Raw genomic sequence first — 21,223 nt, 5'->3', positions numbered from 1 at the left:
TCTCTCCCCCTCATTTCTCTGCTCTCTCTCCCTCCCTCCCTTTCTCTTCTCTCCTCCCCCTCCATTTCTCTTCTCTCTCTCTCCCCCTCCATTCTCTTCTCTCTCCCCTCCCTCCCTCTCTTTCTCTCTCTCTCTCTCTCCCTCCCTTTCTCTTCTCTCTCTCTCCCCCCTCCATTTCTCTTCTTCTCTCTCCCCTCCATTCCTCTGCTCTCTCTCTCCCCCTCCATTTCTCTGCTCTCTCTCTCCCCTCCATTTCTCTGGCTCTCTCTCCCCATCCATTTCTCTGCTCTCGTCTCCCTCCCCTCCCTTTCTCTGCTCTCTCTCCTCCCCCTCCATTTCCTCTTCTCCTCTCTCCCCTCCATTTCCTCTGCTCTCCTCTCCCCTCCATTCCTTGCTCTCTCTCCCTCCCTCCCTTTCTCTGCTCTCTCTCCCCCTCCATTTCTCGTCTTCTCTCTCTCCCCCTCCATTTCTCCTGGCTCTCTCTCCCCCTCACCATTTCTCTGCATCCTCTTCCCCTCCATTTCTCTTCTCTCTCTCTCCCCTTTCCCCATTTCTCTGCTCTCTCTCCCCCTCCCATTTCTCTGCTCTCTCTCTCTCCCTCCCTTTCTCTGCTCTCTCTCTCCCCCTCCATTTCTCTTCTCTCTCTCTCCCCCCTCCATTTCTCTGCTCTCTCTCCCCCTCCATTTCTCTTCTCTCTCTCTCCCCCTCCATTTCTCTTCTCTCTCTCTCCCCCTCCATTCTCTTCTCTCTCTCTCCCTCCCTCCCTTTCTATTTTCTCTCTCTCCCCTCCATTTCTCTTCTCTCTCTCTCCCCCTCCATTTCTCTGCTCTCTCTCCCTCTCTCCATTTCTCTGCTCTCTCTCCCTCTCTCCCTTTCTCTTCTCTCTCTTCTCCCCCTCCATTTCTCTTCTCTCTCTCTCCCCCTCCATTTCTCTTCTCTCTTTCTCCCTCCCTCCCTTTCTATTTCTCTCTCTCCCCTCCATTTCTCTTCTCTCTCTCTCCCCCTCCATTTCTCTGCTCTCTCTCCCTCTCTCCCTTTCTCTTCTCTCTCTCTCCCCCTCCATTTCTCTTCTCTCTCTCTCCCCCTCCATTTCTCTTCTCTCTCTCTCCCCCTCCATTTCTCTGCTCTCTCTCCCTCCCTCCCTTTCTCTGCTCTCTCTCTCCCCCTCCATTTCTCTTCTCTCTCTCTCCCCCTCCATTTCTCTGCTCTCTCTCCCCCTCCATTTCTCTGCTCTCTCTCCCTCCCTTTCTCTGCTCTCTCTCCCCCTCCATTTCTCTGCTCTCTCTCTCCCCCTCCATTTCTCTGCTCTCTCTCCCTCTCTCCCTTTCTCTGCTCTCTCTCTCCCCCTTCCTTTCTCTTCTCTCTCTCTCCCCCTCCATTTCTCTGCTCTCTCTCCCTCCCTCCCTTTCTATTTTCTCTCTCTCCCCTCCATTTCTCTGCTCTCTCTCCCCCTTCCTTTCTCTTCTCTCCCTCCCTCCCATTCTCTGCTCTCTCTCTCCCCTCCCTCCATTTCTCTGCTCTCTCTCCCTCCCTCCCATTCTCTGCTCTCTCTCCCTCTCTCCCTTCTCTGCTCTCTCTCTCCCCCTTCCTTTCTCTTCTCTCTCTCTCCCCCTCCATTTCTCTGCTCTCTCTCCCTCCCTCCCTTTCTATTTTCTCTCTCTCCCCTCCATTTCTCTGCTCTCTCTCCCCCCTTCCTTTCTCTTCTCTCCCTCCCTCCCATTCTCTGCTCTCTCTCTCCCTCCCTCCATTTCTCTGCTCTCTCTCCCTCCCTCCCATTCTCTGCTCTCTCTCTCCCTCCCTCCCATTCTCTGCTCTCTCTCTCCCTCACTCCCTCCCTACCCCTGCCTTTCTCTCCTGCTCTTCAATGTGAAATAAGGCCACTATATAACCGCTTGATCCAGCTTGGGACACCACCCACTCCTGCCTTTCCCCTCCTTACCCACAGGTGGCGCTGTACAGCATGTATGTGGCCTGTATGGCTTTCCATGCTAAAGTGAGTGACCCAGTGATCGGTGGGACCTACATGACCCTGCTGAACACGGTCACCAACCTGGGGGGAAACTGGCCCTCCACCCTGGCATTGTGGATTGTTGACCCACTCACCTCTAAGGAGTGCCAGGGAGCCGCCGGACAGAGCTGTGGCTCCTCAGAGGAGGCTGGGGTATGTGAGAGAGAATTACCTGACAATTATATCTCATTTATAATGTCGTAGTTCATTGAATAGCTAAGATGTGAATATTTGTGGAAACACTTGTGTTGAATGTGTCTCTTTCTGTCTCCCTCTCCTCCCCGCTACAGCTGTGTGTAAAGGAGGGCGGTGTGTGTGTGACGTCGTTGGATGGTTACTATGTGGAGTCGGTGGTGTGTGCGTTGATAGGACTAACGTGGTGGGTGTGGCTAGGGAAGAGGATGAGAAGGCTACAGGACCAGAGCCCCGCAGCTTGGAGGTGCAGGATCGGCCAATGACAACGTTCACCCAGCTCCTGACCTGCACAACCCCTTTCCTGACTCCAGCAAGGCCAAGCGCCAGACAGCTACAGTCTGATATAAACGCTTCCTCTCTTATCTTTTCCTCTCGCTCACTTTCAGTTGGTCTATGTTGGTCTTTCTCTGTCCCTCTCAGTCCCTCTTTCACCCTTCTCTGATGACTCTTATCAGTCTCCATTCTTCTCACCCTTCTCTGATGACTCTTATCAGTCTCCATTCTTCCCAACCTTCTCTGATGACTCTTATCAGTCTCCGTTCTTCCCAACCTTCTCTGATGACTCTTATCAGTCTCCCTTCTTCCCAACCTTCTCTGATGACTCTTATCAGTCCCCATTCTTTCCAACCTTCTCTGATGACTCTTATCAGTCCCCATTCTTTCCAACCTTCTCTTCTCTGCTCGGTGTGTGTACATTGTCCTTCAGCACTTATTTCTTTGAAATACCTGTAGCTGTGGTCTGGCTACCACATGACTATGGACCATAACAGTCAATAACAACAGTCCACTTCCTCCTTGTACCATCATGTCTTCACCAGGACTTCTGCCCCTTCAACTACTTTATGTCCCATTGGAAAGAAAACAAAGAAGGAACTAATTGTTCTTGCTAGGGAATATTTACAGTAGACATTTACTCTGGGAAATCGATGATCCTTCTTCTCGTACCACATTCTCGGTATCTTAAACTATTTCATTAGACTTGTCACTTGTCGTTATTTGTGCCTTTGCTAGGTTCTTTGCTAGGTTCTTTGCTAGGATCTTTGCTAGGTTCTTTGCTAGGTTCTTTGCTAGGTTCTTTGCTAGGTTCTTTGCTAGGTTCTTTGCTAGGTTCTTTGCTAGGATCTTTGCTAGGTTCTTTGCTAGGTTCTTTGCTAGGTTCTTTGCTAGGTTCTTCAGACTGTCATTATAAAGTGGGATGATATTTGAAAATACTCTAATCAATGGTCATCAAAAACCCACATTAAATGTTGAGATGTCGGAGTCAGAAATGCCAACTGTATTGTTGATGGGAATCCATAGCCCCTTCGACAGAAATGCCTAAACTATAACAGTACTGTTTAAATAGATGTCTGTCATTTTGGGGGATTACAACAGTATTTTCTTCGAAACCAGCAATGAGAGGTCAGAGGTTGTGTGAAAGGGACCAGTCAGGTCTGGATCTGGGATCACTTATGATGGTTCTGTTTGGATTGTGTGATAGAAATGATCATTTTTCTGTGTATTTGTTGAAATGAACAAGAGTTAGTTTTTTTTGTGTTTTTTGGGGGGGGTTCTGCTGTGTTCCACATCAGGCTGCACAAAAAACAACATTTATATTGATCCATGTGTGGAAACCTGATCATTCAGCTTCTCTGTTTCTCTCTTCATTTCTGTCCCTAACCACAGGTCCAAATTCAGATATGGCTCAGTTTCTAAATGTGAAAGTCAGGGTTGGGGGGTAAAATGAGATGATCCTAAATCAGGTGTTTCTCCTTTGTGGGGGACAACAACAACAAAAAACTGCACACTGAGTTTCCTCACCGATGCAAAGCCTTCATACTGTAAGGGAGTTTCCTCACCGATGCAACGCCTTCATACTGTAAGTGAGTTTCCACACGGATGCAACGCCTTCATACTGTAAGGGAGTTTCCACACGGATGCAACGCCTTCATACTGTAAGGGAGTTTCCACACCGATGCAACGCCTTCATACTGTAAGGGAGTTTCCACACGGATGCAACGCCTTCATACTGTAAGGGAGTTTCCACACGGATGCAACGCCTTCATACTGTAAGGGAGTTTCCACACGGATGCAACGCCTTCATACTGTAAGGGAGTTTCCACACGGATGCAACGCCTTCATACTGTAAGGGACTTTCCACACGGATGCAACGCCTTCATACTGTGAGACTTGTTATCCTTGAACATATAGTTTTTAAATTTTCTGTTTATTTTACAACTTGTGATAGCGATGCTGCTGTTTGTACATGGTCTTATGCCTGTCTGTGCCAGTACTATTTACAGTTATTTTAATATGACCTATACAACTATACAACTATACAACTATACAAGACCAGCATTCACTTTTACATAAGGAAATGTATGTATACAGTCAGGTCCATAAATATATAAAAAAGTGCTGTAATTCCTCTGTTCACCTCATTTGGATGTAAATACCTTAAAATTACAGCTAAAAGTCTGCATTTTCAGCTCATATTCATTATTTAATTTAAACCCCAATATGATGTGGTTAAACAGGTAAAATAATAATAACTTGGTTAATGTTTAAATATTTATGGACCTTGACTGCAGCTATGATTTGTTTGATTTACTAAATATTTAAATTAAATGAATATTAACATTTTTTTTTTAATGTCTGTTTGGGCTTAATTAAAGTACATTATTTTCCAAGATTACCGCAAGAGAGGGTTTTTAAAAAGATTGTTCAGCTATTGACTTTCACATGGAATACAAATCATTTTTTGATGGGTTGCTGCAAACAAATATTTGATACCTAACACACAAGAAAAGCTGGTTTTAAAGAACCTGCTTTGGTGTTGGAGTTGTCCTTACCCTATCTGAGGCCAGTGTTCACGCGACTTTTAAGTTGAAAAGATCAGACCTTACAGGGTGACCGTACCAGAGTTTGGGGTTCAATTCCATTGAAATTCCAGTCAGTTTGGGAAGTACACTAAAATTGCAATCCATTTCTCTTCAGTAGTTCAACGAGGAACATTTGGAATTGACATTTGCTTTACTTTCTAAATCGGTAGGATTTTCTACGGAATGGACCCTAACTCTGGACTGTACCCCATGGGACTTGTACACACGCTATGCTGTAACATGTTCTGAGGAACTTTTGTACCGACATTCCCAAGATATATATGGAAAATATTTAATACGTCTTAGAAATGCACACTGTGGTTTCAAATGGTTTTGTGTCGGGATTACTCCAATAACATACTGTACTTTGTGACGCCGTGAGAATGTTTGTACACATCTCACACCTAATTGATGCTATTGCATCATATTTTCTATACACAATATATATAACATTCAATTTAGCAGCAATAGGACTAGATAATGAAATATTAATGAAAACGCCACACCAGACGGTACTGTAGGGTTTTTTGGTCCACGCTACCTCCTGTACTTAGTGGGCGGGGCGACTGTTGTAGTCTTTTAGACATGTCAACAACATGCCGGAGTCCAGAAGTGAGGCAGAGACGGACGAGAAAGGAGAAACACCGTCTAAAAATATAATTTCAGTAATTTCTCAGTTCGCTGACGATAATTTAACCATTGTCCGGGTAAGAACCAAATGGGATACAAATGGCAGATGCAACCATTGAAGGGGTTAAGACGGTTCATTCAAATGAGACCGCAGATCAGATGTTGTTAAAATGGAATAAAGACCCAACGTTAGCTAACACATCTTTGGCTAACATCTATCTGTTTTCTCTTCTAGAACATCAGTACTGGACTAGCAATTGCCGGGGTAATAGTAATATCAAGGAGTATTAAATTGGTACGTAGTTTAGCCTATTCATATAAAGCGAGCTGTGATGCAGGTATGTTCCACCAGGAGAAGGTAGAGAGTCGAGTTTCCCACAAACCCATGTTAAAGACGGGCTAAATTCTCTGCCCAATGTCAAGGGAATTATCTCGAAGACGCCAACAGATTGTGGCGTTTTTTTTTACCAGACTGGAGATGAGATGATCCATTCCCCCTTGTTCAATTTAAATGCCATATGGCTGGATAGGTCATACGGTCAGGGTCAATTCAGGATGGAGGGTGGCAGTTGATGAGCTGTTTGCCTGATGTGTTTATCCTAGTTGATGTTGTTTAGTTAGCCTTTTCTTCTTAACCAGATCAACCAGACCAGGCTTTAGAAAGGTATTGCTTATCTGTTGTTGTTTTCAGCTAATATAATGATATGTCGTTTTGTTTAGTTAATAGAATACTAGTAATTGGTTCCAATTTTGTGTTGCCCGAAACAATTATGTCACGGTGACGTCATAGGAAGGTACAGTGTAACAGATTACAACGCGTTGTACTTCCAAAGGTTATGAATGATTTTCTAACCAGGTCTTTTGTGCCTCACCGCCCATCGTCAGATCACTAAGTTTGGATTAGCCTCCGAGATCCCAGCGAGGTTCATAGAGAAGAATGTGAGCCTCAGAGGGAGAGTCCAGACCATCACAGAGACGGGACTGGAGGTGGAGCACATCCCCATCTACATCCCTGTCCTCTCCCCCCTGTTGGCTAAAGGTATGGAAGACCCCCTACTTGCTAAAGGTATGGTAGACCCCCTACTTGCTAAAGGTATGGTAGACCCCTACTTGCTAAAGGTATGGTAGACCCCCTACTTGCTAAAGGTATGGTAGATCCCCTTTTGGCTAAATGCATGGTAGACCCCTGTTGGCTAAAGGTATGGTAGACCCCTGCTGGCTAAAGGTATAGTAGACCCCCTTTTGGCTAAAGGTATAGTAGACCCCCTTTTGGTTAAAGGTATAGTAGACCCCCTTTTGGCTAAAGGTATAGTAGACCCCCTTTTGGCTAAAGGTATAGTAGACCCCCTTTTGGCTAAAGGTATAGTAGACCCCCTTTTGGCTAAAGGTATAGTAGACCCCTGTTGGCTAAAGGTATGGTAGACCCCTGCTGGCTAAAGGTATAGTAGACCCCCTTTTGGCTAAAGGTATAGTAGACCCCCTTTTGGCTAAAGGTATAGTAGACCCCCTTTTGGCTAAAGGTATAGTAGACCCCTGTTGGCTAAAGGTATAGTAGACCCCTGTTGGCTAAAGGTATGGTAGACCCCTGCTGGCTAAAGGTATGGTAGACCCCCTACTTGCTAAATGCATGGTAGACCCCCTGTTGGCTAAAGGTATGGTAGACCCCTGTTGGCTAAAGGTATGGTAGACCCCTGTTGGCTAAAGGTATGGAAGACCCCCTACTGGCTAAAGGTATAGTAGACCCCCTTTTGGCTAAACGTATAGTAGACCCCCTTTTGGCTAAAGGTATAGTAGACCCCCTTTTGGCTAAAGGTATAGTAGACCCCCTTTTGGCTAAAGGTATAGTAGACCCCCTGTTGGCTAAAGGTATGGTAGACCCCTGCTGGCTAAAGGTATAGTAGACCCCTTTTTGGCTAAAGGTATCGTATACCCCCTTTTGGCTAAAGGTATAGTAGACCCCCTTTTGGCTAAAGGTATAGTAGACCCCCTTTTGGCTAAAGGTATCGTAGACCCCCTTTTGGCTAAAGGTATAGTAGACCCCCTTTTGGCTAAAGGTATAGTAGACCCCCTTTTGGCTAAAGGTATAGTAGACCCCCTGTTGGCTAAAGGTATGGTAGACCCCTGCTGGCTAAAGGTATAGTAGACCCCTTTTTGGCTAAAGGTATCGTAGACCCCCTTTTGGCTAAAGGTATAGTAGACCCCCTTTTGGCTAAAGGTATAGTAGACCCCCTTTTGGCTAAAGGTATCGTAGACCCCCTTTTGGCTAAAGGTATAGTAGACCCCCTTTTGGCTAAAGGTATAGTAGACCCCCTTTTGGCTAAAGGTATGGTAGACCCCCTGCTGGCTAAAGGTATGGTAGACCCCCTGCTGGCTAAAGGTATGGGAAGAATGGATGGGTTCACATGCCCTTCAACTTTACCAACACACTCAGAGCCCACAGGGTAAAGGCCAATTACAGTATGATAATGAGGATTAGAATTCACCTCCCAGCTGTTGAAAAGTCTAGTCTCATCATTCACGCAGCTGTCCCCAATTAGTCATTTAAATCTATACTAATCCCTATTAGAGCGTCGTAACTGTTGCCCATAGACTGCTGCACTCTTACGTAACCGTCTCTAACATTTTAAATGTATTTATTTTGATTTAACTAGGCAAGTCAGTTAAGATCAAATTCTTATTTACAATGACGTCCTATGCTGGGACAATTGTGCGCCTCCCAATGGGACTCCCAATCACTGCCGGATGTGATACAGCCTTTTTTCGAACCAGGGACTGTAGTAACGCCTCTTGCACTGAGATGCAGTGGCTTAGACTGCTGTGCCACTCAGGAGCCCGATTGTGTCAGCCGTAGACTGTCTTCTGGTCTGTTTAACATAACTGTGTCAGCTGGTCTCTCTAACATAACTGTCAGCCGTAGACTGTCTGCTGGTCTCTTTAACATAACTGTGTCAGCTGGTCTCTTTAACATAACTGTGTCAGCTGGTCTCTCTAACATAACTGTTTCAGCTAGTCTCTCTAACATAACTGTGTCAGCTGGTCTCTCTAACATAACTGTGTCAGCTGGTCTCTCTAACATAACTGTGTCAGCTGGTCTCTCTAACATAACTGTGTCAGCTGGTCTCTCTAACATAACTGTGTCAGCTGGTCTCTCTAACATAACTGTGTCAGCTGGTCTCTCTAACATATCTGCGTCTGCTGGTCTCTCTAACATAACTGTGTCAGATGGTCTCTCTAACATAACTGTGTCAGCTGGTCTCTAACATAACTGTGTCTGCTGGTCTCTCTAACATAACTGTGTCAGCTGGTCTCTCTAACATAACTGTGTCAGCTGGTCTCTCTAACATAACTGTGTCAGCTGGTCTCTCTAACATAACTGTGTCAGCTGGTCTCTCTAACATAACTGTGTCAGCTGGTCTCTCTAACATAACTGTGTCAGCTGGTCTCTCTAACATAACTGTGTCTGCTGGTCTCTTTAACATAACTGTGTCTGCTGGTCTCTTTAACATAACTGTGTCTGCTGGTCTCTTTAACATAACTGTGTCTGCTGGTCTCTTTAACATAACTGTGTCAGCTGGTCTCTTTAACATAACTGTGTCAGCTGGTCTCTTTAACATAACTTCGTCTGCTGGTCTCTAACATAACTTCGTCTGCTGGTCTCTCTAACATAACTGTGTCTGCTGGTCTTTAACATAACTGTGTCAGCTGGTATCTCTAACATTACTGCGTCTGCTGGTCTCTCTAACATAACAGTGTCTGCTGGTCTCTAACATAACTGTCAGCCATAGACTGTCTGCTGGTCTCTAACATAACTGTCAGCCGTAGACTGTCTGCTGGTCTCTAACATAACTGTCAGCTGTAGACTGTCTGCTGGTCTCTAACATAACTGTGTCATCTGGTCTCTTTAACATAACTGTGTCAGCTGGTCTCTCTAACATAACTGTGTCATCTAGTCTCTTTAACATAACTGTGTCAGCTGGTCTCTCTAACATAACTGTGTCAGCTGGTCTCTTTAACATAACTGTGTCAGCTGGTCTCTAACATAACTGTGTCAGCTGGTCTCTCTAACATAACTGTGTCTGCTGGTCTCTTTAACATAACTGTGTCTGCTGGTCTCTAACATAACTGTGTCTGCTGGTCCCTTTAACATAACTGTGTCTGCTGGTCCCTTTAACATAACGGTGTCAGCTGGTCTCTCTAACATAACTGTCAGCCGTAGACTGTCTGCTGGTCTTTAACATAACTGTGTCAGCTGGTCTTTAACATAACTGTCAGCCGTAGACTGTCTGCTGGTCTTTAACATAACTGTGTCAGCTGGTCTTTAACATAACTGTCAGCCGTAGACTGTCTGCTGGTCTTTAACATAACGGTGTCAGCTGGTCTCTCTAACATAACTGTCAGCCGTAGACTGTCTGCTGGTCTTTAACATAACGGTGTCAGCTGGTCTCTCTAACATAACTGTCAGCTGTAGACTGTCTGCTGGTCTCTAACTGTGCTGTTTGATTTAGTGGAAGAGACGGTTGGCTTTGATGAAGTGTCGTAGTCAACCTAATGTTTGGTCTCTCCTGTAGAGACGGTTGGCTTTGATGAAGTGTCGTAGTCAACCTAATGTTTGGTCTCTCCTGTAGAGACGGTTGGCTTTGATGAAGTGTCGTAGGCAACCTAATGTTTGGTCTCTCCTGTAGAGACGGTTGGCTTTGATGAAGTGTCGTAGGCAACCTAATGTTTGGTCTCTCCTGTAGAGACGGTTGGCTTTGATGAAGTGTCGTAGGCAACCTAATGTTTGGTCTCTCCTGTAGAGACGGTTGGCTTTGATGAAGTGTCGTAGGCAACCTAATGTTTGGTCTCTCCTGTAGAGACGGTTGGCTTTGATGAAGTGTCGTAGTCAACCTAATGTTTGGTCTCTCCTGTAGAGACGGTTGGCTTTGATGAAGTGTCGTAGTCAACCTAATGTTTGGTCTCTCCTGTAGAGACGGTTGGCTTTGATGAAGTGTCGTAGTCAACCTAATGTTTGGTCTCTCCTGTAGAGACGGTTGGCTTTGATGAAGTGTCGTAGTCAACCTAATGTTTGGTCTCTCCTGTAGAGACGGTTGGCTTTGATGAAGTGTCGTAGTCAACCTAATGTTTGGTCTCTCCTGTAGAGACGGTTGGCTTTGATGAAGTGTCGTAGTCAACCTAATGTTTGGTCTCTCCTGTAGAGACGGTTGGCTTTGATGAAGTGTCGTAGTCAACCTAATGTTTGGTCTCTCCTGTAGAGACGGTTGGCTTTGATGAAGTGTCGTAGGCAACCTAATGTTTGGTCTCTCCTGTAGAGACGGTTGGCTTTGATGAAGTGTCGTAGTCAACCTAATGTTTGGTCTCTCCTGTAGAGACGGTTGGCTTTGATGAAGTGTCGTAGTCAACCTAATGTTTGGTCTCTCCTGTAGAGACGGTTGGCTTTGATGAAGTGTCGTAGTCAACCTAATGTTTGGTCTCTCCTGTAGAGACGGTTGGCTTTGATGAAGTGTCGTAGTCAACCTAATGTTTGGTCTCTCCTGTAGAGACAGTTGGCTTTGATGAAGTGTCGTAGTCAACCTAATGTTTGGTCTCTCCTGTAGAGACGGTTGGCTTTGATGAAGTGTCGTAGTCAACCTAATGTTTGGTCTCTCCTGTAGAGACGGTTGGCTTTGATGAAGTGTCGTAGTCAACCTAATGTTTGGTCTCTCCTGTAGAGACGGTTGGCTTTGATGAAGTGTCGTAGTCAACCTAATGTTTGGTCTCTCCTGTAGAGACGGTTGGCTTTGATGAAGTGTCGTAGTCAACCTAATGTTTGGTCTCTCCTGTAGAGACGGTTGGCTTTGATGAAGTGTCGTAGTCAACCTAATGTTTGGTCTCTCCTGTAGAGACGGTTGGCTTTGATGAAGTGTCGTAGTCAACCTAATGTTTGGTCTCTCCTGTAGAGACGGTTGGCTTTGATGAAGTGTCGTAGTCAACCTAATGTTTGGTCTCTCCTGTAGAGACGGTTGGCTTTGATGAAGTGTCGTAGTCAACCTAATGTTTGGTCTCTCCTGTAGAGACGGTTGGCTTTGATGAAGTGTCGTAGTCAACCTAATGTTTGGTCTCTCCTGTAGAGACGGTTGGCTTTGATGAAGTGTCGTAGTCAACCTAATGTTTGGTCTCTCCTGTAGAGACGGTTGGCTTTGATGAAGTGTCGTAGTCAACCTAATGTTTGGTCTCTCCTGTAGAGACGGTTGGCTTTGATGAAGTGTCGTAGTCAACCTAATGTTTGGTCTCTCCTGTAGAGACGGTTGGCTTTGATGAAGTGTCGTAGTCAACCTAATGTTTGGTCTCTCCTGTAGAGACGGTTGGCTTTGATGAAGTGTCGTAGTCAACCTAATGTTTGGTCTCTCCTGTAGAGACGGTTGGCTTTGATGAAGTGTCGTAGTCAACCTAATGTTTGGTCTCTCCTGTAGAGACGGTTGGCTTTGATGAAGTGTCGTAGTCAACCTAATGTTTGGTCTCTCCTGTAGAGACGGTTGGCTTTGATGAAGTGTCGTAGTCAACCTAATGTTTGGTCTCTCCTGTAGAGACGGTTGGCTTTGATGAAGTGTCGTAGTCAACCTAATGTTTGGTCTCTCCTGTAGAGACGGTTGGCTTTGATGAAGTGTCGTAGTCAACCTAATGTTTGGTCTCTCCTGTAGAGACGGTTGGCTTTGATGAAGTGTCGTAGTCAACCTAATGTTTGGTCTCTCCTGTAGAGACAGTTGGCTTTGATGAAGTGTCGTAGTCAACCTAATGTTTGGTCTCTCCTGTAGAGACGGTTGGCTTTGATGAAGTGTCGTAGTCAACCTAATGTTTGGTCTCTCCTGTAGAGACGGTTGGCTTTGATGAAGTGTCGTAGTCAACCTAATGTTTGGTCTCTCCTGTAGAGACGGTTGGCTTTGATGAAGTGTCGTAGTCAACCTAATGTTTGGTCTCTCCTGTAGAGACGGTTGGCTTTGATGAAGTGTCGTAGTCAACCTAATGTTTGGTCTCTCCTGTAGAGACGGTTGGCTTTGATGAAGTGTCGTAGTCAACCTAATGTTTGGTCTCTCCTGTAGAGACGGTTGGCTTTGATGAAGTGTCGTAGTCAACCTAATGTTTGGTCTCTCCTGTAGAGACGGTTGGCTTTGATGAAGTGTCGTAGTCAACCTAATGTTTGGTCTCTCCTGTAGAGACAGTTGGCTTTGATGAAGTGTCGTAGTCAACCTAATGTTTGGTCTCTCCTGTAGAGACGGTTGGCTTTGATGAAGTGTCGTAGTCAACCTAATGTTTGGTCTCTCCTGTAGAGACGGTTGGCTTTGATGAAGTGTCGTAGTCAACCTAATGTTTGGTCTCTCCTGTAGAGACGGTTGGCTTTGATGAAGTGTCGTAGTCAACCTAATGTTTGGTCTCTCCTGTAGAGACGGTTGGCTTTGATGAAGTGTCGTAGTCAACCTAATGTTTGGTCTCTCCTGTAGAGACGGTTGGCTTTGATGAAGTGTCGTAGTCAACCTAATGTTTGGTCTCTCCTGTAGAGACGGTTGGCTTTGATGAAGTGTCGTAGTCAACCTAATGTTTGGTCTCTCCTGTAGAGACGGTTGGCTTTGATGAAGTGTCGTAGTCAACCTAATGTTTGGTCTCTCCTGTAGAGACAGTTTTATATATATTTTCCTCAAATGAAAGTAAACACTATTTTAATCCAATTCATTTGATTTGATAGGTATTGGATCATGGCTTGATATCTGATAAAGGTCATTGTGACTGAAACGTCAACATCTTTTTAATCTTTATCTAATTTAGACCAACATTTATTTTTTCTAAACGTGAGTGTCATGCCTTCTGCCCGCATTCAAGGGCACTGGACCATAAACGTTTACAAGACTTAGTTCAGCTCCCTTCATCGGACTGAGTTAGCAAAGTAAGCCTGTTAAGAGAAGAGGGCTAGCTGCAGTATTACGTTATGCTTCTGCCCTGCAGTCAAACTGACTTAGAGGGTATTAGAAAGTGCTCTTACAGCTCCGTCTGAGACCAGGGAGACGCTCTCCTCTAGTTAAAGAGATTAGTAGACTCTCTCTATAGCTTTGTCACTTTGACCTCCTGTAGTTTTTTGACACAGGCTTGACCTCTGGCCACAGTTATTTACTGTATTTCCTTGCCTGTGCCTTCAGTAATACAGTATCTCTACTGCTGTGGTTGTACATCTTTGCATAGTACATGTCTGATACTATATCTTACAACAGTCTGTCTTTCAGTTTGTCAAGCTCCTGACTGTGCCACCTTCAGGTCTATGCAATAGACCACAGCCATAGCTAGGAACTCCTTAGCTCAGGTGTACTGTATGTGTGACTCACCTGGCAGGTCTTCTCTCCTCAGGTGTACTGTATGTGTGTCTCACCAGGCAGGTCTTCTCTCCTCAGGTATACTGTATGTGTCTCTCACCTGGCAGGTCTTCTCTCCTCAGGTGGTGGTCGTGTGTCACCTGGCAGGTCTTCTCTCCTCAGGTGTACTGTATGTGTGTCTCACCTGGCAGGTCTTCTCTCCTCAGGTGTACTGTATGTGTGTCTCACCTGGCAGGTCTTCTCTCCTCAGGTGTACTGTATGTGTGTCTCACCTGGCAGGTCTTCTCTCCTCAGGTTCTCCTCAGGTGTACTGTATGTGTGTCTCACCAGGCAGATCTTCTCTCCTCAGGTGTACTGTATGTGTGTCTCACCAGGCAGGTCTTCTCTCCTCAGGTATACTGTATGTGTGTCTCACCTGGCAGGTCTTCTCTCCTCAGGTGTACTGTATGTGTCTCTCACCTGGCAGGTCTTCTCTCCTCAGGTGGTGGTCGTGTGTCTCACCTGGCAGGTCTTCTGTCCTCAGGTGGTGGTCGTGTGTCTCACCTGGCAGGTCTTCTCTCCTCAGGTGGTGGTTGTGTGTCTCACCTGGCAGGTCTTCTCTCCTCAGGTGGTGGTCGTGTGTATCCACTGGCTGTGCGCCTGGCGGGGGTGGAGCTGACCCCAGAGGGGAGGGTGTGGCTGGAGCAGCACCTGAGCCCGGCCCAGACGGTGTGGCTCAAACTGGTCAGCAGAGAGGAGGAGACACTGCACTGTCTGGTGTCTGTTAGCCGGGTCAGTTACTGTCTGGTGTCTGTCGGTCAGGTCAATAACTGTCTGTCTGTCTGCCGGGTCAGTTACTGTCTGTCTGTCTGTCTGTCTGCGTGGTCAGTTGCTGTCTGTGTCTGTCAGCAGGGTTTCAAAATTCAGGGAATTTGCAATAAATTCCCTGGTTTTCACGAAATTCCGGTTGGAGATTTCCCAGGATAACCAGGAAATCTGTCATTCTTCAACCGGGATTTCTGGAAAACACAGGGTCAGTTGCTGTCTGGTCTGTATGTGTCTCTCACCTGGCAGGTCTTCTGGTCTCTGGTAACAGGTTTAGCTGCTGTCTGGTCTCTGGTAACAGGTTTAGCTGCTGTCTGGTCTCTGGGAATAGGTTTAGCTGCTGTCTGGTCTCTGGTAACAGGTTTAGCTGCTGTCTGGTCTCTGGTAACAGGGTCAGTTGCTGTCTGGTCTCTGGTAACAGGGTCAGTTGCTGTCTGGTCTCTGGTAACAGGTTTAGCTGCTGTCTGGTCTCTGGTAACAGGGTCAGTTGCTGTCTGGTCTCTGGTAACAGGGTCAGTTGTGGTCTGGTCTCTGGTAACAGGGTCAGTTGCTGTCTGGTTTCTCGTAGCGGGGTCAGTTACTGTCTGGTCTCTGGTAACAGGGTCAGTTGCTGCCTGGTCTCTGGTAACAGGGTCAGTTGCTGTCTGGTCTCTAACAGGTTTAGCTGCTGTCTGGTCTCTGGTAACAGGTTTAACTGCTGTCTGGTCTCTGGTAACAGGTTTAGCTGCTGTCTGGTCTCTGGTAACAGGTTTAGCTGCTGTCTGGTCTCTGGTAACAGGTTTAGCTGCTGTCTGGTCTCTGGTAACAGGGTCAGTTGCTGTCTGGTCTCTGGTAACAGGGTCAGTTGCTGTCTGGTCTCTGGTAACAGGGTCAGTTGCTGTCTGGTTTCTGGTAACAGGGTCAGTTGCTGTCTGGTCTCTGGTAACAGGGTCAGTTGCTGTCTGGTCTCTGGTAACAGGTTTAGCTGCTGTCTGGTCTCTGGTAACAGGTTTAGCTGCTGTCTGGTCTCTGGTAACAGGTTTAGCTGCTGTCTGGTCTCTGGTAACAGGTTTAGCTGCTGTCTGGTCTCTGGTAACAGGTTTAGCTGCTGTCTGGTCTCTGGTAACGGGTTTAGCTGCTGTCTGGTCGCTGCTAACAGGGTCAGTTGCTGTCTGGTCTCTGCTAACAGGGTCAGTTGCTGTCTGGTCTCTGCTAACAGGGTCAGTTGCTGTCTGGTCTCTGCTAACAGGGTCAGTTGCTGTCTGGTCTCTGCTAACAGGGTCAGTTGCTGTCTGGTCTCTGCTAACATTGTCAGTTGCTGTCTGGTCTCTGGTAGCAAGGCCAGTTGCTGTCTGGTCTCTGGTAACAGGGTCAGTTGCTGTCTGGTCTCTGCTAACAGGGTCAGTTGCTGTCTGGTCTCTGCTAACAGGGTCAGTTGCTGTCTGGTCTCTGGTAACAGGGTCAGTTGCTGTCTGGTCTCTGGTAACGGGGTCAGTTGCTCTCTGGTCTCTGGTAACGGGGTCAGTTGCTGTCTGGTCTCTGGTAACGGGGTCAGTTGCTGTCTGGTCTCTGGTAACGGGGTCAGTTACTGTCTGGTCTCTCGTAGCGGGGTCAGTTACTGTCTGGTCTCTGGTAACGGGGTCAGTTGCTGTCTGGTCTCTGGTAACAGGGTCAGTTGCTGTCTGGTCTCTGGTAACGGGGTCAGTTGCTGTCTGGTTTCTCGTAGCGGGGTCAGTTACTGTCTGGTCTCTCGTAGCGGGGTCAGTTACTGTCTGGTCTCTCGTAGCAGGGTCAGTGAGGCTGCATTTTAACAGGAACCCCAATTTTAGATTTTTTTTTGTCACTAATTTGGTCTTTTGACCAATCAGTTCAGCTCTGAAAAAGATCTGATGTGAAACGATCTGATGTGATTTGTCAAAAGACCAATTAGTGTAAAAGAAGATCAGAATTGGGCTGCTGGTGTAAACGCAGCCTTACTGTCTGAGTGGACTAAGATGAGTTAGTTACTGACTCTGGTATCTTCAGGACACTGTTACTCTCTTTATGGCTATGAATTAACTGAATGTTGAAGACAATGAAACCTACAGATGTGGTATTAACCTCCCTCTGTTCTCTCTCCCCCAGGGGTCATTGAGGAGTCTGTGTCTGAATGAGGAGGTGTTGAGGTTGGGTCTGGCACGCACTGTCCCAGTCTCTGGACTCCATCCTCAGTCCCACCTTTACCTGCGGCTCCACCAACGGCTGCTCAAGGCAGAGGTCAAGGCCGAGCGGAAGGGGCGAGGCATGTGGAAAGAGGATAGCCTATGGGAGAGGACCTCACAGGCTGTTTGGGACAACTCACTGGTCAGACTCATCAGGAGGATCTTCAAGTGGACATGATTGGTTGGTTGGTTGACTGACTAACTGACTGATTGCTTGACTGACTGCTTGACTGATTTCAATTAGGCTTGAAAGTAAGTTCATGAATGTTGCAAGGCTCAGGCCCGTCTCAGAATACAACTGTGTCATTATGTGTCTGTGTTTGAGAAGTAGATCATCTATTTGTCAACTGATTGCCCAGAGATTGCTCTGAAAATAGAAAATGGACAATATTCACACGATTATCTGTACAAACAATCTTTTCTCCTGTTCTTTACTTTCGGGGAAAAGTGAAACGATGTCTCAAACGAATGGGGGTATCGACAAAATTGTAGACATGGGACAAAATGTTTTGACCCACTTGCTTATTAAAGTTGATATATATCGTTGGACATTAAACGCACTGACACGGCAATGACAAGACAGAATAGAAACCAGTCTACTTACAGTTGGTGTTCCCCTTCGTAGGTCAGAATATGTTGATGTTTCATTCTATTATTTAAAGAAACCTGGCTGTCAGAAATCCACATATCTACATCAAACGCATGTGAAATAAATATGCATTGGTTAATTCATTTCTGCATTGTGTTTTATATTCTAGATGTTCAATCATGAATAAGTAATGCTGCATGTAAAAGCCATTGATGGGAGATTGTGATGGGTGCGATTTACAAATTCTCTTTGTGGAGGTACCTCAGAAAGCACTGGTTGGATAGAGGGTAATTTCATGCTAATATATTTAAATTATGCCCATCTGTATATAGAAATTAGTTATTCAATCAATATAATAACATTGACGTATCATTTCGAAGAATATGTATTTTTACATATTTCACATTCAAATTGAATACCTGAAGTCCCACCAAAATATCTCTTCTATTGATTTTCAGTCTCTAAACAATTGTTTATGTGCTATTAGTACAGTTAGTATTTGATTTGTTGTTGTTATTATTAAAATTGTTCTATTTATTCTATTCCATTATGAAGATGATTGATGTAAATATTGAAGACTATTGAATGGTTCTCATGTTCAGCTAAAGAGGTAGACAACTTCTGACGTGGACTAGAGCGACGTGGACCAGAGTGAAGTGGACCAGAGCGACGTGGACCAGAGTGAAGTGGACCAGAGTGAAGTGGACCAGAGTGAAGTGGACCAGAGTGAAGTGGACCAGAGTGAAGTGGACCAGAGTGAAGTGTTGTTTTCACCTGTCTAAATCATGTTGTTTTCACCTGTCTAAATCATGTTGTTTTCACCTGTCTAAATCATGTTGTTTTCACCTGTCTAAATCATGTTGTTTTCACCTGTCTAAATCATGTTGTTTTCACCTGTCTAAATCATGTTTTCACCTGTCTAAATAATATTGTCATGACTTCCGCCGACGTCGGTTCCTCTCCTTGTTCGTTCGGTGGTCAACATCACCGGCTTTCTAGCCATCGCCGATCCACCTTTCATTTTTCCATTTGTCTTGTCTTGTTTTCCTACACACCTGGTTTCAATTCCCTCAGTATTAGACGTGTATATAACCTCTGTTCCCCCCCATGTCTGTGTGAGGAATTGTTTGTTGTTTCGTGTATGTGGAACGCTAGCCTGGTTTGCGCTGGGTTTTGTCAACCCATATTGTGTTTAGTGTTCTTAGTGCCATGTGTTTTGTTTGCAGAAATAAAAGGCTCCTTTGTCTCCCCAACTTCTGCTCTCCTGTGCCTGACTCCCTTACAGACAGTTACGCATGCCTAACAAATATGTTGTTTTCACTTGTCTAAATATGTGGTTTTCTCTAAATAATGTTGTCACCTGTATAATAAATGTTTTCTGCTGTTTTCACTTGTCTAAATGTTTTCTCCTGTCTAAATATTATTGTTTGTTTTCACCGGTCTGAAGAGGCATGTTTTGATGTTTCAGAAGTCCAGATGTTTTTAGCAGGAGAAAAAAACAGGCTTCTTTAACTCCCACTGTCTTATCTAGATAAATAAATAAAACAACATGGTTTTATTTCATCTCAAGAACATAATCAATAGTTAAATGGGCATTCTTTTTTTTTTCTTTTTTTCAAAATACGAATATATTTTATCTGTCAAAAGAAAAGCGTCATACACAGATTTTCTAAGTGTTTAATAACTGAAAGGTTTCCTCATGTAAATTTAAACTACTAAATAACTTTTACCTTCCTGTGTTGTCTGTCTCCCATTCCTTGTCTGACTCCTGTGTTGTCTGTCTCCCATTCCTTGTCTGACTCCTGTGTTGTCTGTCTCCCATTCCTTGTCTGACTCCTGTGTTGTCTGTCTCCCATTCCTTGTCTGACTCCTGTGTTGTCTGTCTCCCATTCCTTGTCTGACTCCTGTGTTGTCTGTCTCCCATTCCTTGTCTGACTCCTGTGTTGTCTGTCTCCCATTCCTTGTCTGACTCCTGTGTTGTCTGTCTCCCATTCCTTGTCTGACTCCTGTGTTGTCTGTCTCCCATTCCTTGTCTGTCTCCTGTGTTGTCTGTCTCCCATTCCTTGTCTGACTCCTGTGTTGTCTGTCTCCCATTCCTTGTCTGACTCCTGAGTTGTCTGTCTCCCATTCCTTGTCTGACTCCTGTGTTGTCTGTCTCCCATTCCTTGTCTGACTCCTGTGTTGTCTGTCTCCCATTCCTTGTCTGACTCTTTATTTTAGTTAAAGATCCATCCAGCTCCACTGGTTTCCATCCATTGACAGTTACAGACCACTGGTTTCCATCCATTGACAGTTACAGACCACTGGTTTCCATCCATTGACAGTTACAGACCACTGGTTTCCATCCATTGACAGTTACAGACCACTGGTTTCCATTCATTGACAGTTACAGACCACTGGTTTCCATCCATTGACAGTTACAGACCACTGGTTTCCATCCATTGACAGTTACAGACCACTGGTTTCCATCCATTGACAGTTACAGACCACTGGTTTCCATCCATTGACAGTTACAGACCACTGGTTTCCATCCATTGACAGTTACAGACCACTGGTTTCCATCCATTGACAGTTACAGACCACTGGTTTCCATCCATTGACAGTTACAGACCACTGGTTTCCATCCATTGACAGTTACAGACCACTGGTTTTCATCCATTGACAGTTACATACCACTGGTTTCCATCCATTGACAGTTACAGACCACTGGTTTCCATCCATTGACAGTTACAGACCACTGGTTTCCATTCATTGACAGTTACAGACCACTGGTTTCCATCCATTGACAGTTACAGACCACTGGTTTCCATTCATTGACAGTTAGACCACTGGTTTCCATCCATTGACAGTTACAGACCACTGGTTTCCATCCATTGACAGTTACAGACCACTGGTTTCCATCCATTGACAGTTACAGACCACTGGTTTCCATCCATTGACAGTTACAGACCACTGGTTTCCATCCATTGACAGTTACAGACCACTGGTTTCCATTCATTGACAGTTAGACCACTGGTTTCCATCCATTGACAGTTACAGACCACTGGTTTCCATTCATTCTGTTGGCCTCTAATGTACCCATGGTAAAGTTGGTCTCTCTGGGATCGGGGACATTTAACCGTTATCCCCACTAGTCTGAAGCCCTTATGCTAATCCCTTGGCTTTCACTTCCCTTTTAAACCCCAAATCCCTCTGTTCCCCTTTCCCCAGAGGAGTGTTTGTGAAATGGGGGGCTTTGGATTGTCCCAGCGATAGAGTTGTGAGGGTCTACTGGGTCCCCCCCCCCTTCTGAGATCACCATTGCCATGGTAACACCAAATCTGAGAGGTGAGACCGTAGTTGGGCCCCTGCAAACCACAGGAGGGTGTGAGAGAGGGTGAGAGCAGAGAGGTTGAATAGCTCATTAAAGGGGTCTCTAGAGCTAACATGACTCAGATATTAGAGTACTCACTTACATAATGTAAAGACTGGAGCCTGGTCTATGGCCCTCTATCACCCAATGAGAGGCAGGCACTGGAGCAGTCTACTACACAGAGAGGAGAGAGGCTGGAGACAGACACTGGAGCAGTCTACTACACAGAGAGGAGGGAGGCTGGAGACAGACACTGGAGCAGTCTACT

At 45.5% G+C, this 21,223-nt stretch overlaps 2 protein-coding genes across 5 annotated transcripts in view; both read left to right on the top strand.

Annotated features, from left to right (window-relative positions):
• Window positions 1-4,874, top strand: part of LOC109878824 (acetyl-coenzyme A transporter 1) — a 22,642-nt gene extending 17,768 nt beyond the window's left edge. Inside the window, 2 exon segments of the mRNA XM_074933770.1 lie at window positions 1,946-2,161; window positions 2,299-4,874. Coding sequence (XP_074789871.1) covers window positions 1,946-2,161; window positions 2,299-2,466 — 384 coding nt within the window. The 3' untranslated portion in view covers window positions 2,467-4,874.
• Window positions 4,875-5,583: 709 nt separating this feature from the next.
• c18h3orf33 (c18h3orf33 homolog (H. sapiens)) lies at window positions 5,584-17,746 on the top strand. Of its 4 annotated transcripts, XM_031795379.1 has the most exons (6): window positions 5,618-5,771; window positions 5,930-5,989; window positions 6,580-6,716; window positions 7,786-7,802; window positions 14,638-14,801; window positions 16,938-17,746. In XM_031795379.1, exons 1-6 carry the CDS (start codon window positions 5,661-5,663, stop codon window positions 17,190-17,192), a joined length of 744 nt encoding a protein of 247 aa, XP_031651239.1. In that variant the 5' UTR covers window positions 5,618-5,660; the 3' UTR covers window positions 17,193-17,746. The 4 variants fall into 4 exon arrangements, with proteins under 4 accessions (XP_031651238.1, XP_031651239.1, XP_031651240.1 ...); XM_031795378.1 differs by lacking the exon at window positions 7,786-7,802 and having other exon boundaries at window positions 5,584-5,771; window positions 6,580-6,733; XM_031795380.1 differs by lacking the exon at window positions 7,786-7,802 and having other exon boundaries at window positions 5,620-5,771; window positions 5,930-5,959; window positions 6,580-6,733.
• Window positions 17,747-21,223: the final 3,477 nt, after the last annotated feature.

This window comes from Oncorhynchus kisutch, linkage group LG18, assembly GCF_002021735.2.
Source record: "Oncorhynchus kisutch isolate 150728-3 linkage group LG18, Okis_V2, whole genome shotgun sequence".
NCBI classification, from domain to species: Eukaryota; Metazoa; Chordata; class Actinopteri; order Salmoniformes; family Salmonidae; genus Oncorhynchus; species Oncorhynchus kisutch.
The sequence above is the reverse complement of the archived record's forward strand: the minus strand, read 5'-3'. Positions and strand labels throughout refer to the sequence as shown.

Excerpts from the sequence above, each read along its gene's own strand:
- c18h3orf33 (XM_031795378.1), top strand. The coding sequence starts at position 5,661 with ATGCCGGAGTCCAGAAGTGAGGCAGAGACGGACGAGAAAGGAGAAACA. Across the intron at positions 5,772-5,929 it reads ATAATTTAACCATTGTCCGG|AACATCAGTACTGGACTAGC; the intron begins GTAAGAACCAAA and ends TTTCTCTTCTAG. Across the intron at positions 6,734-14,637 it reads CTCCCCCCTGTTGGCTAAAG|GTGGTGGTCGTGTGTATCCA; the intron begins GTATGGAAGACC and ends TTCTCTCCTCAG.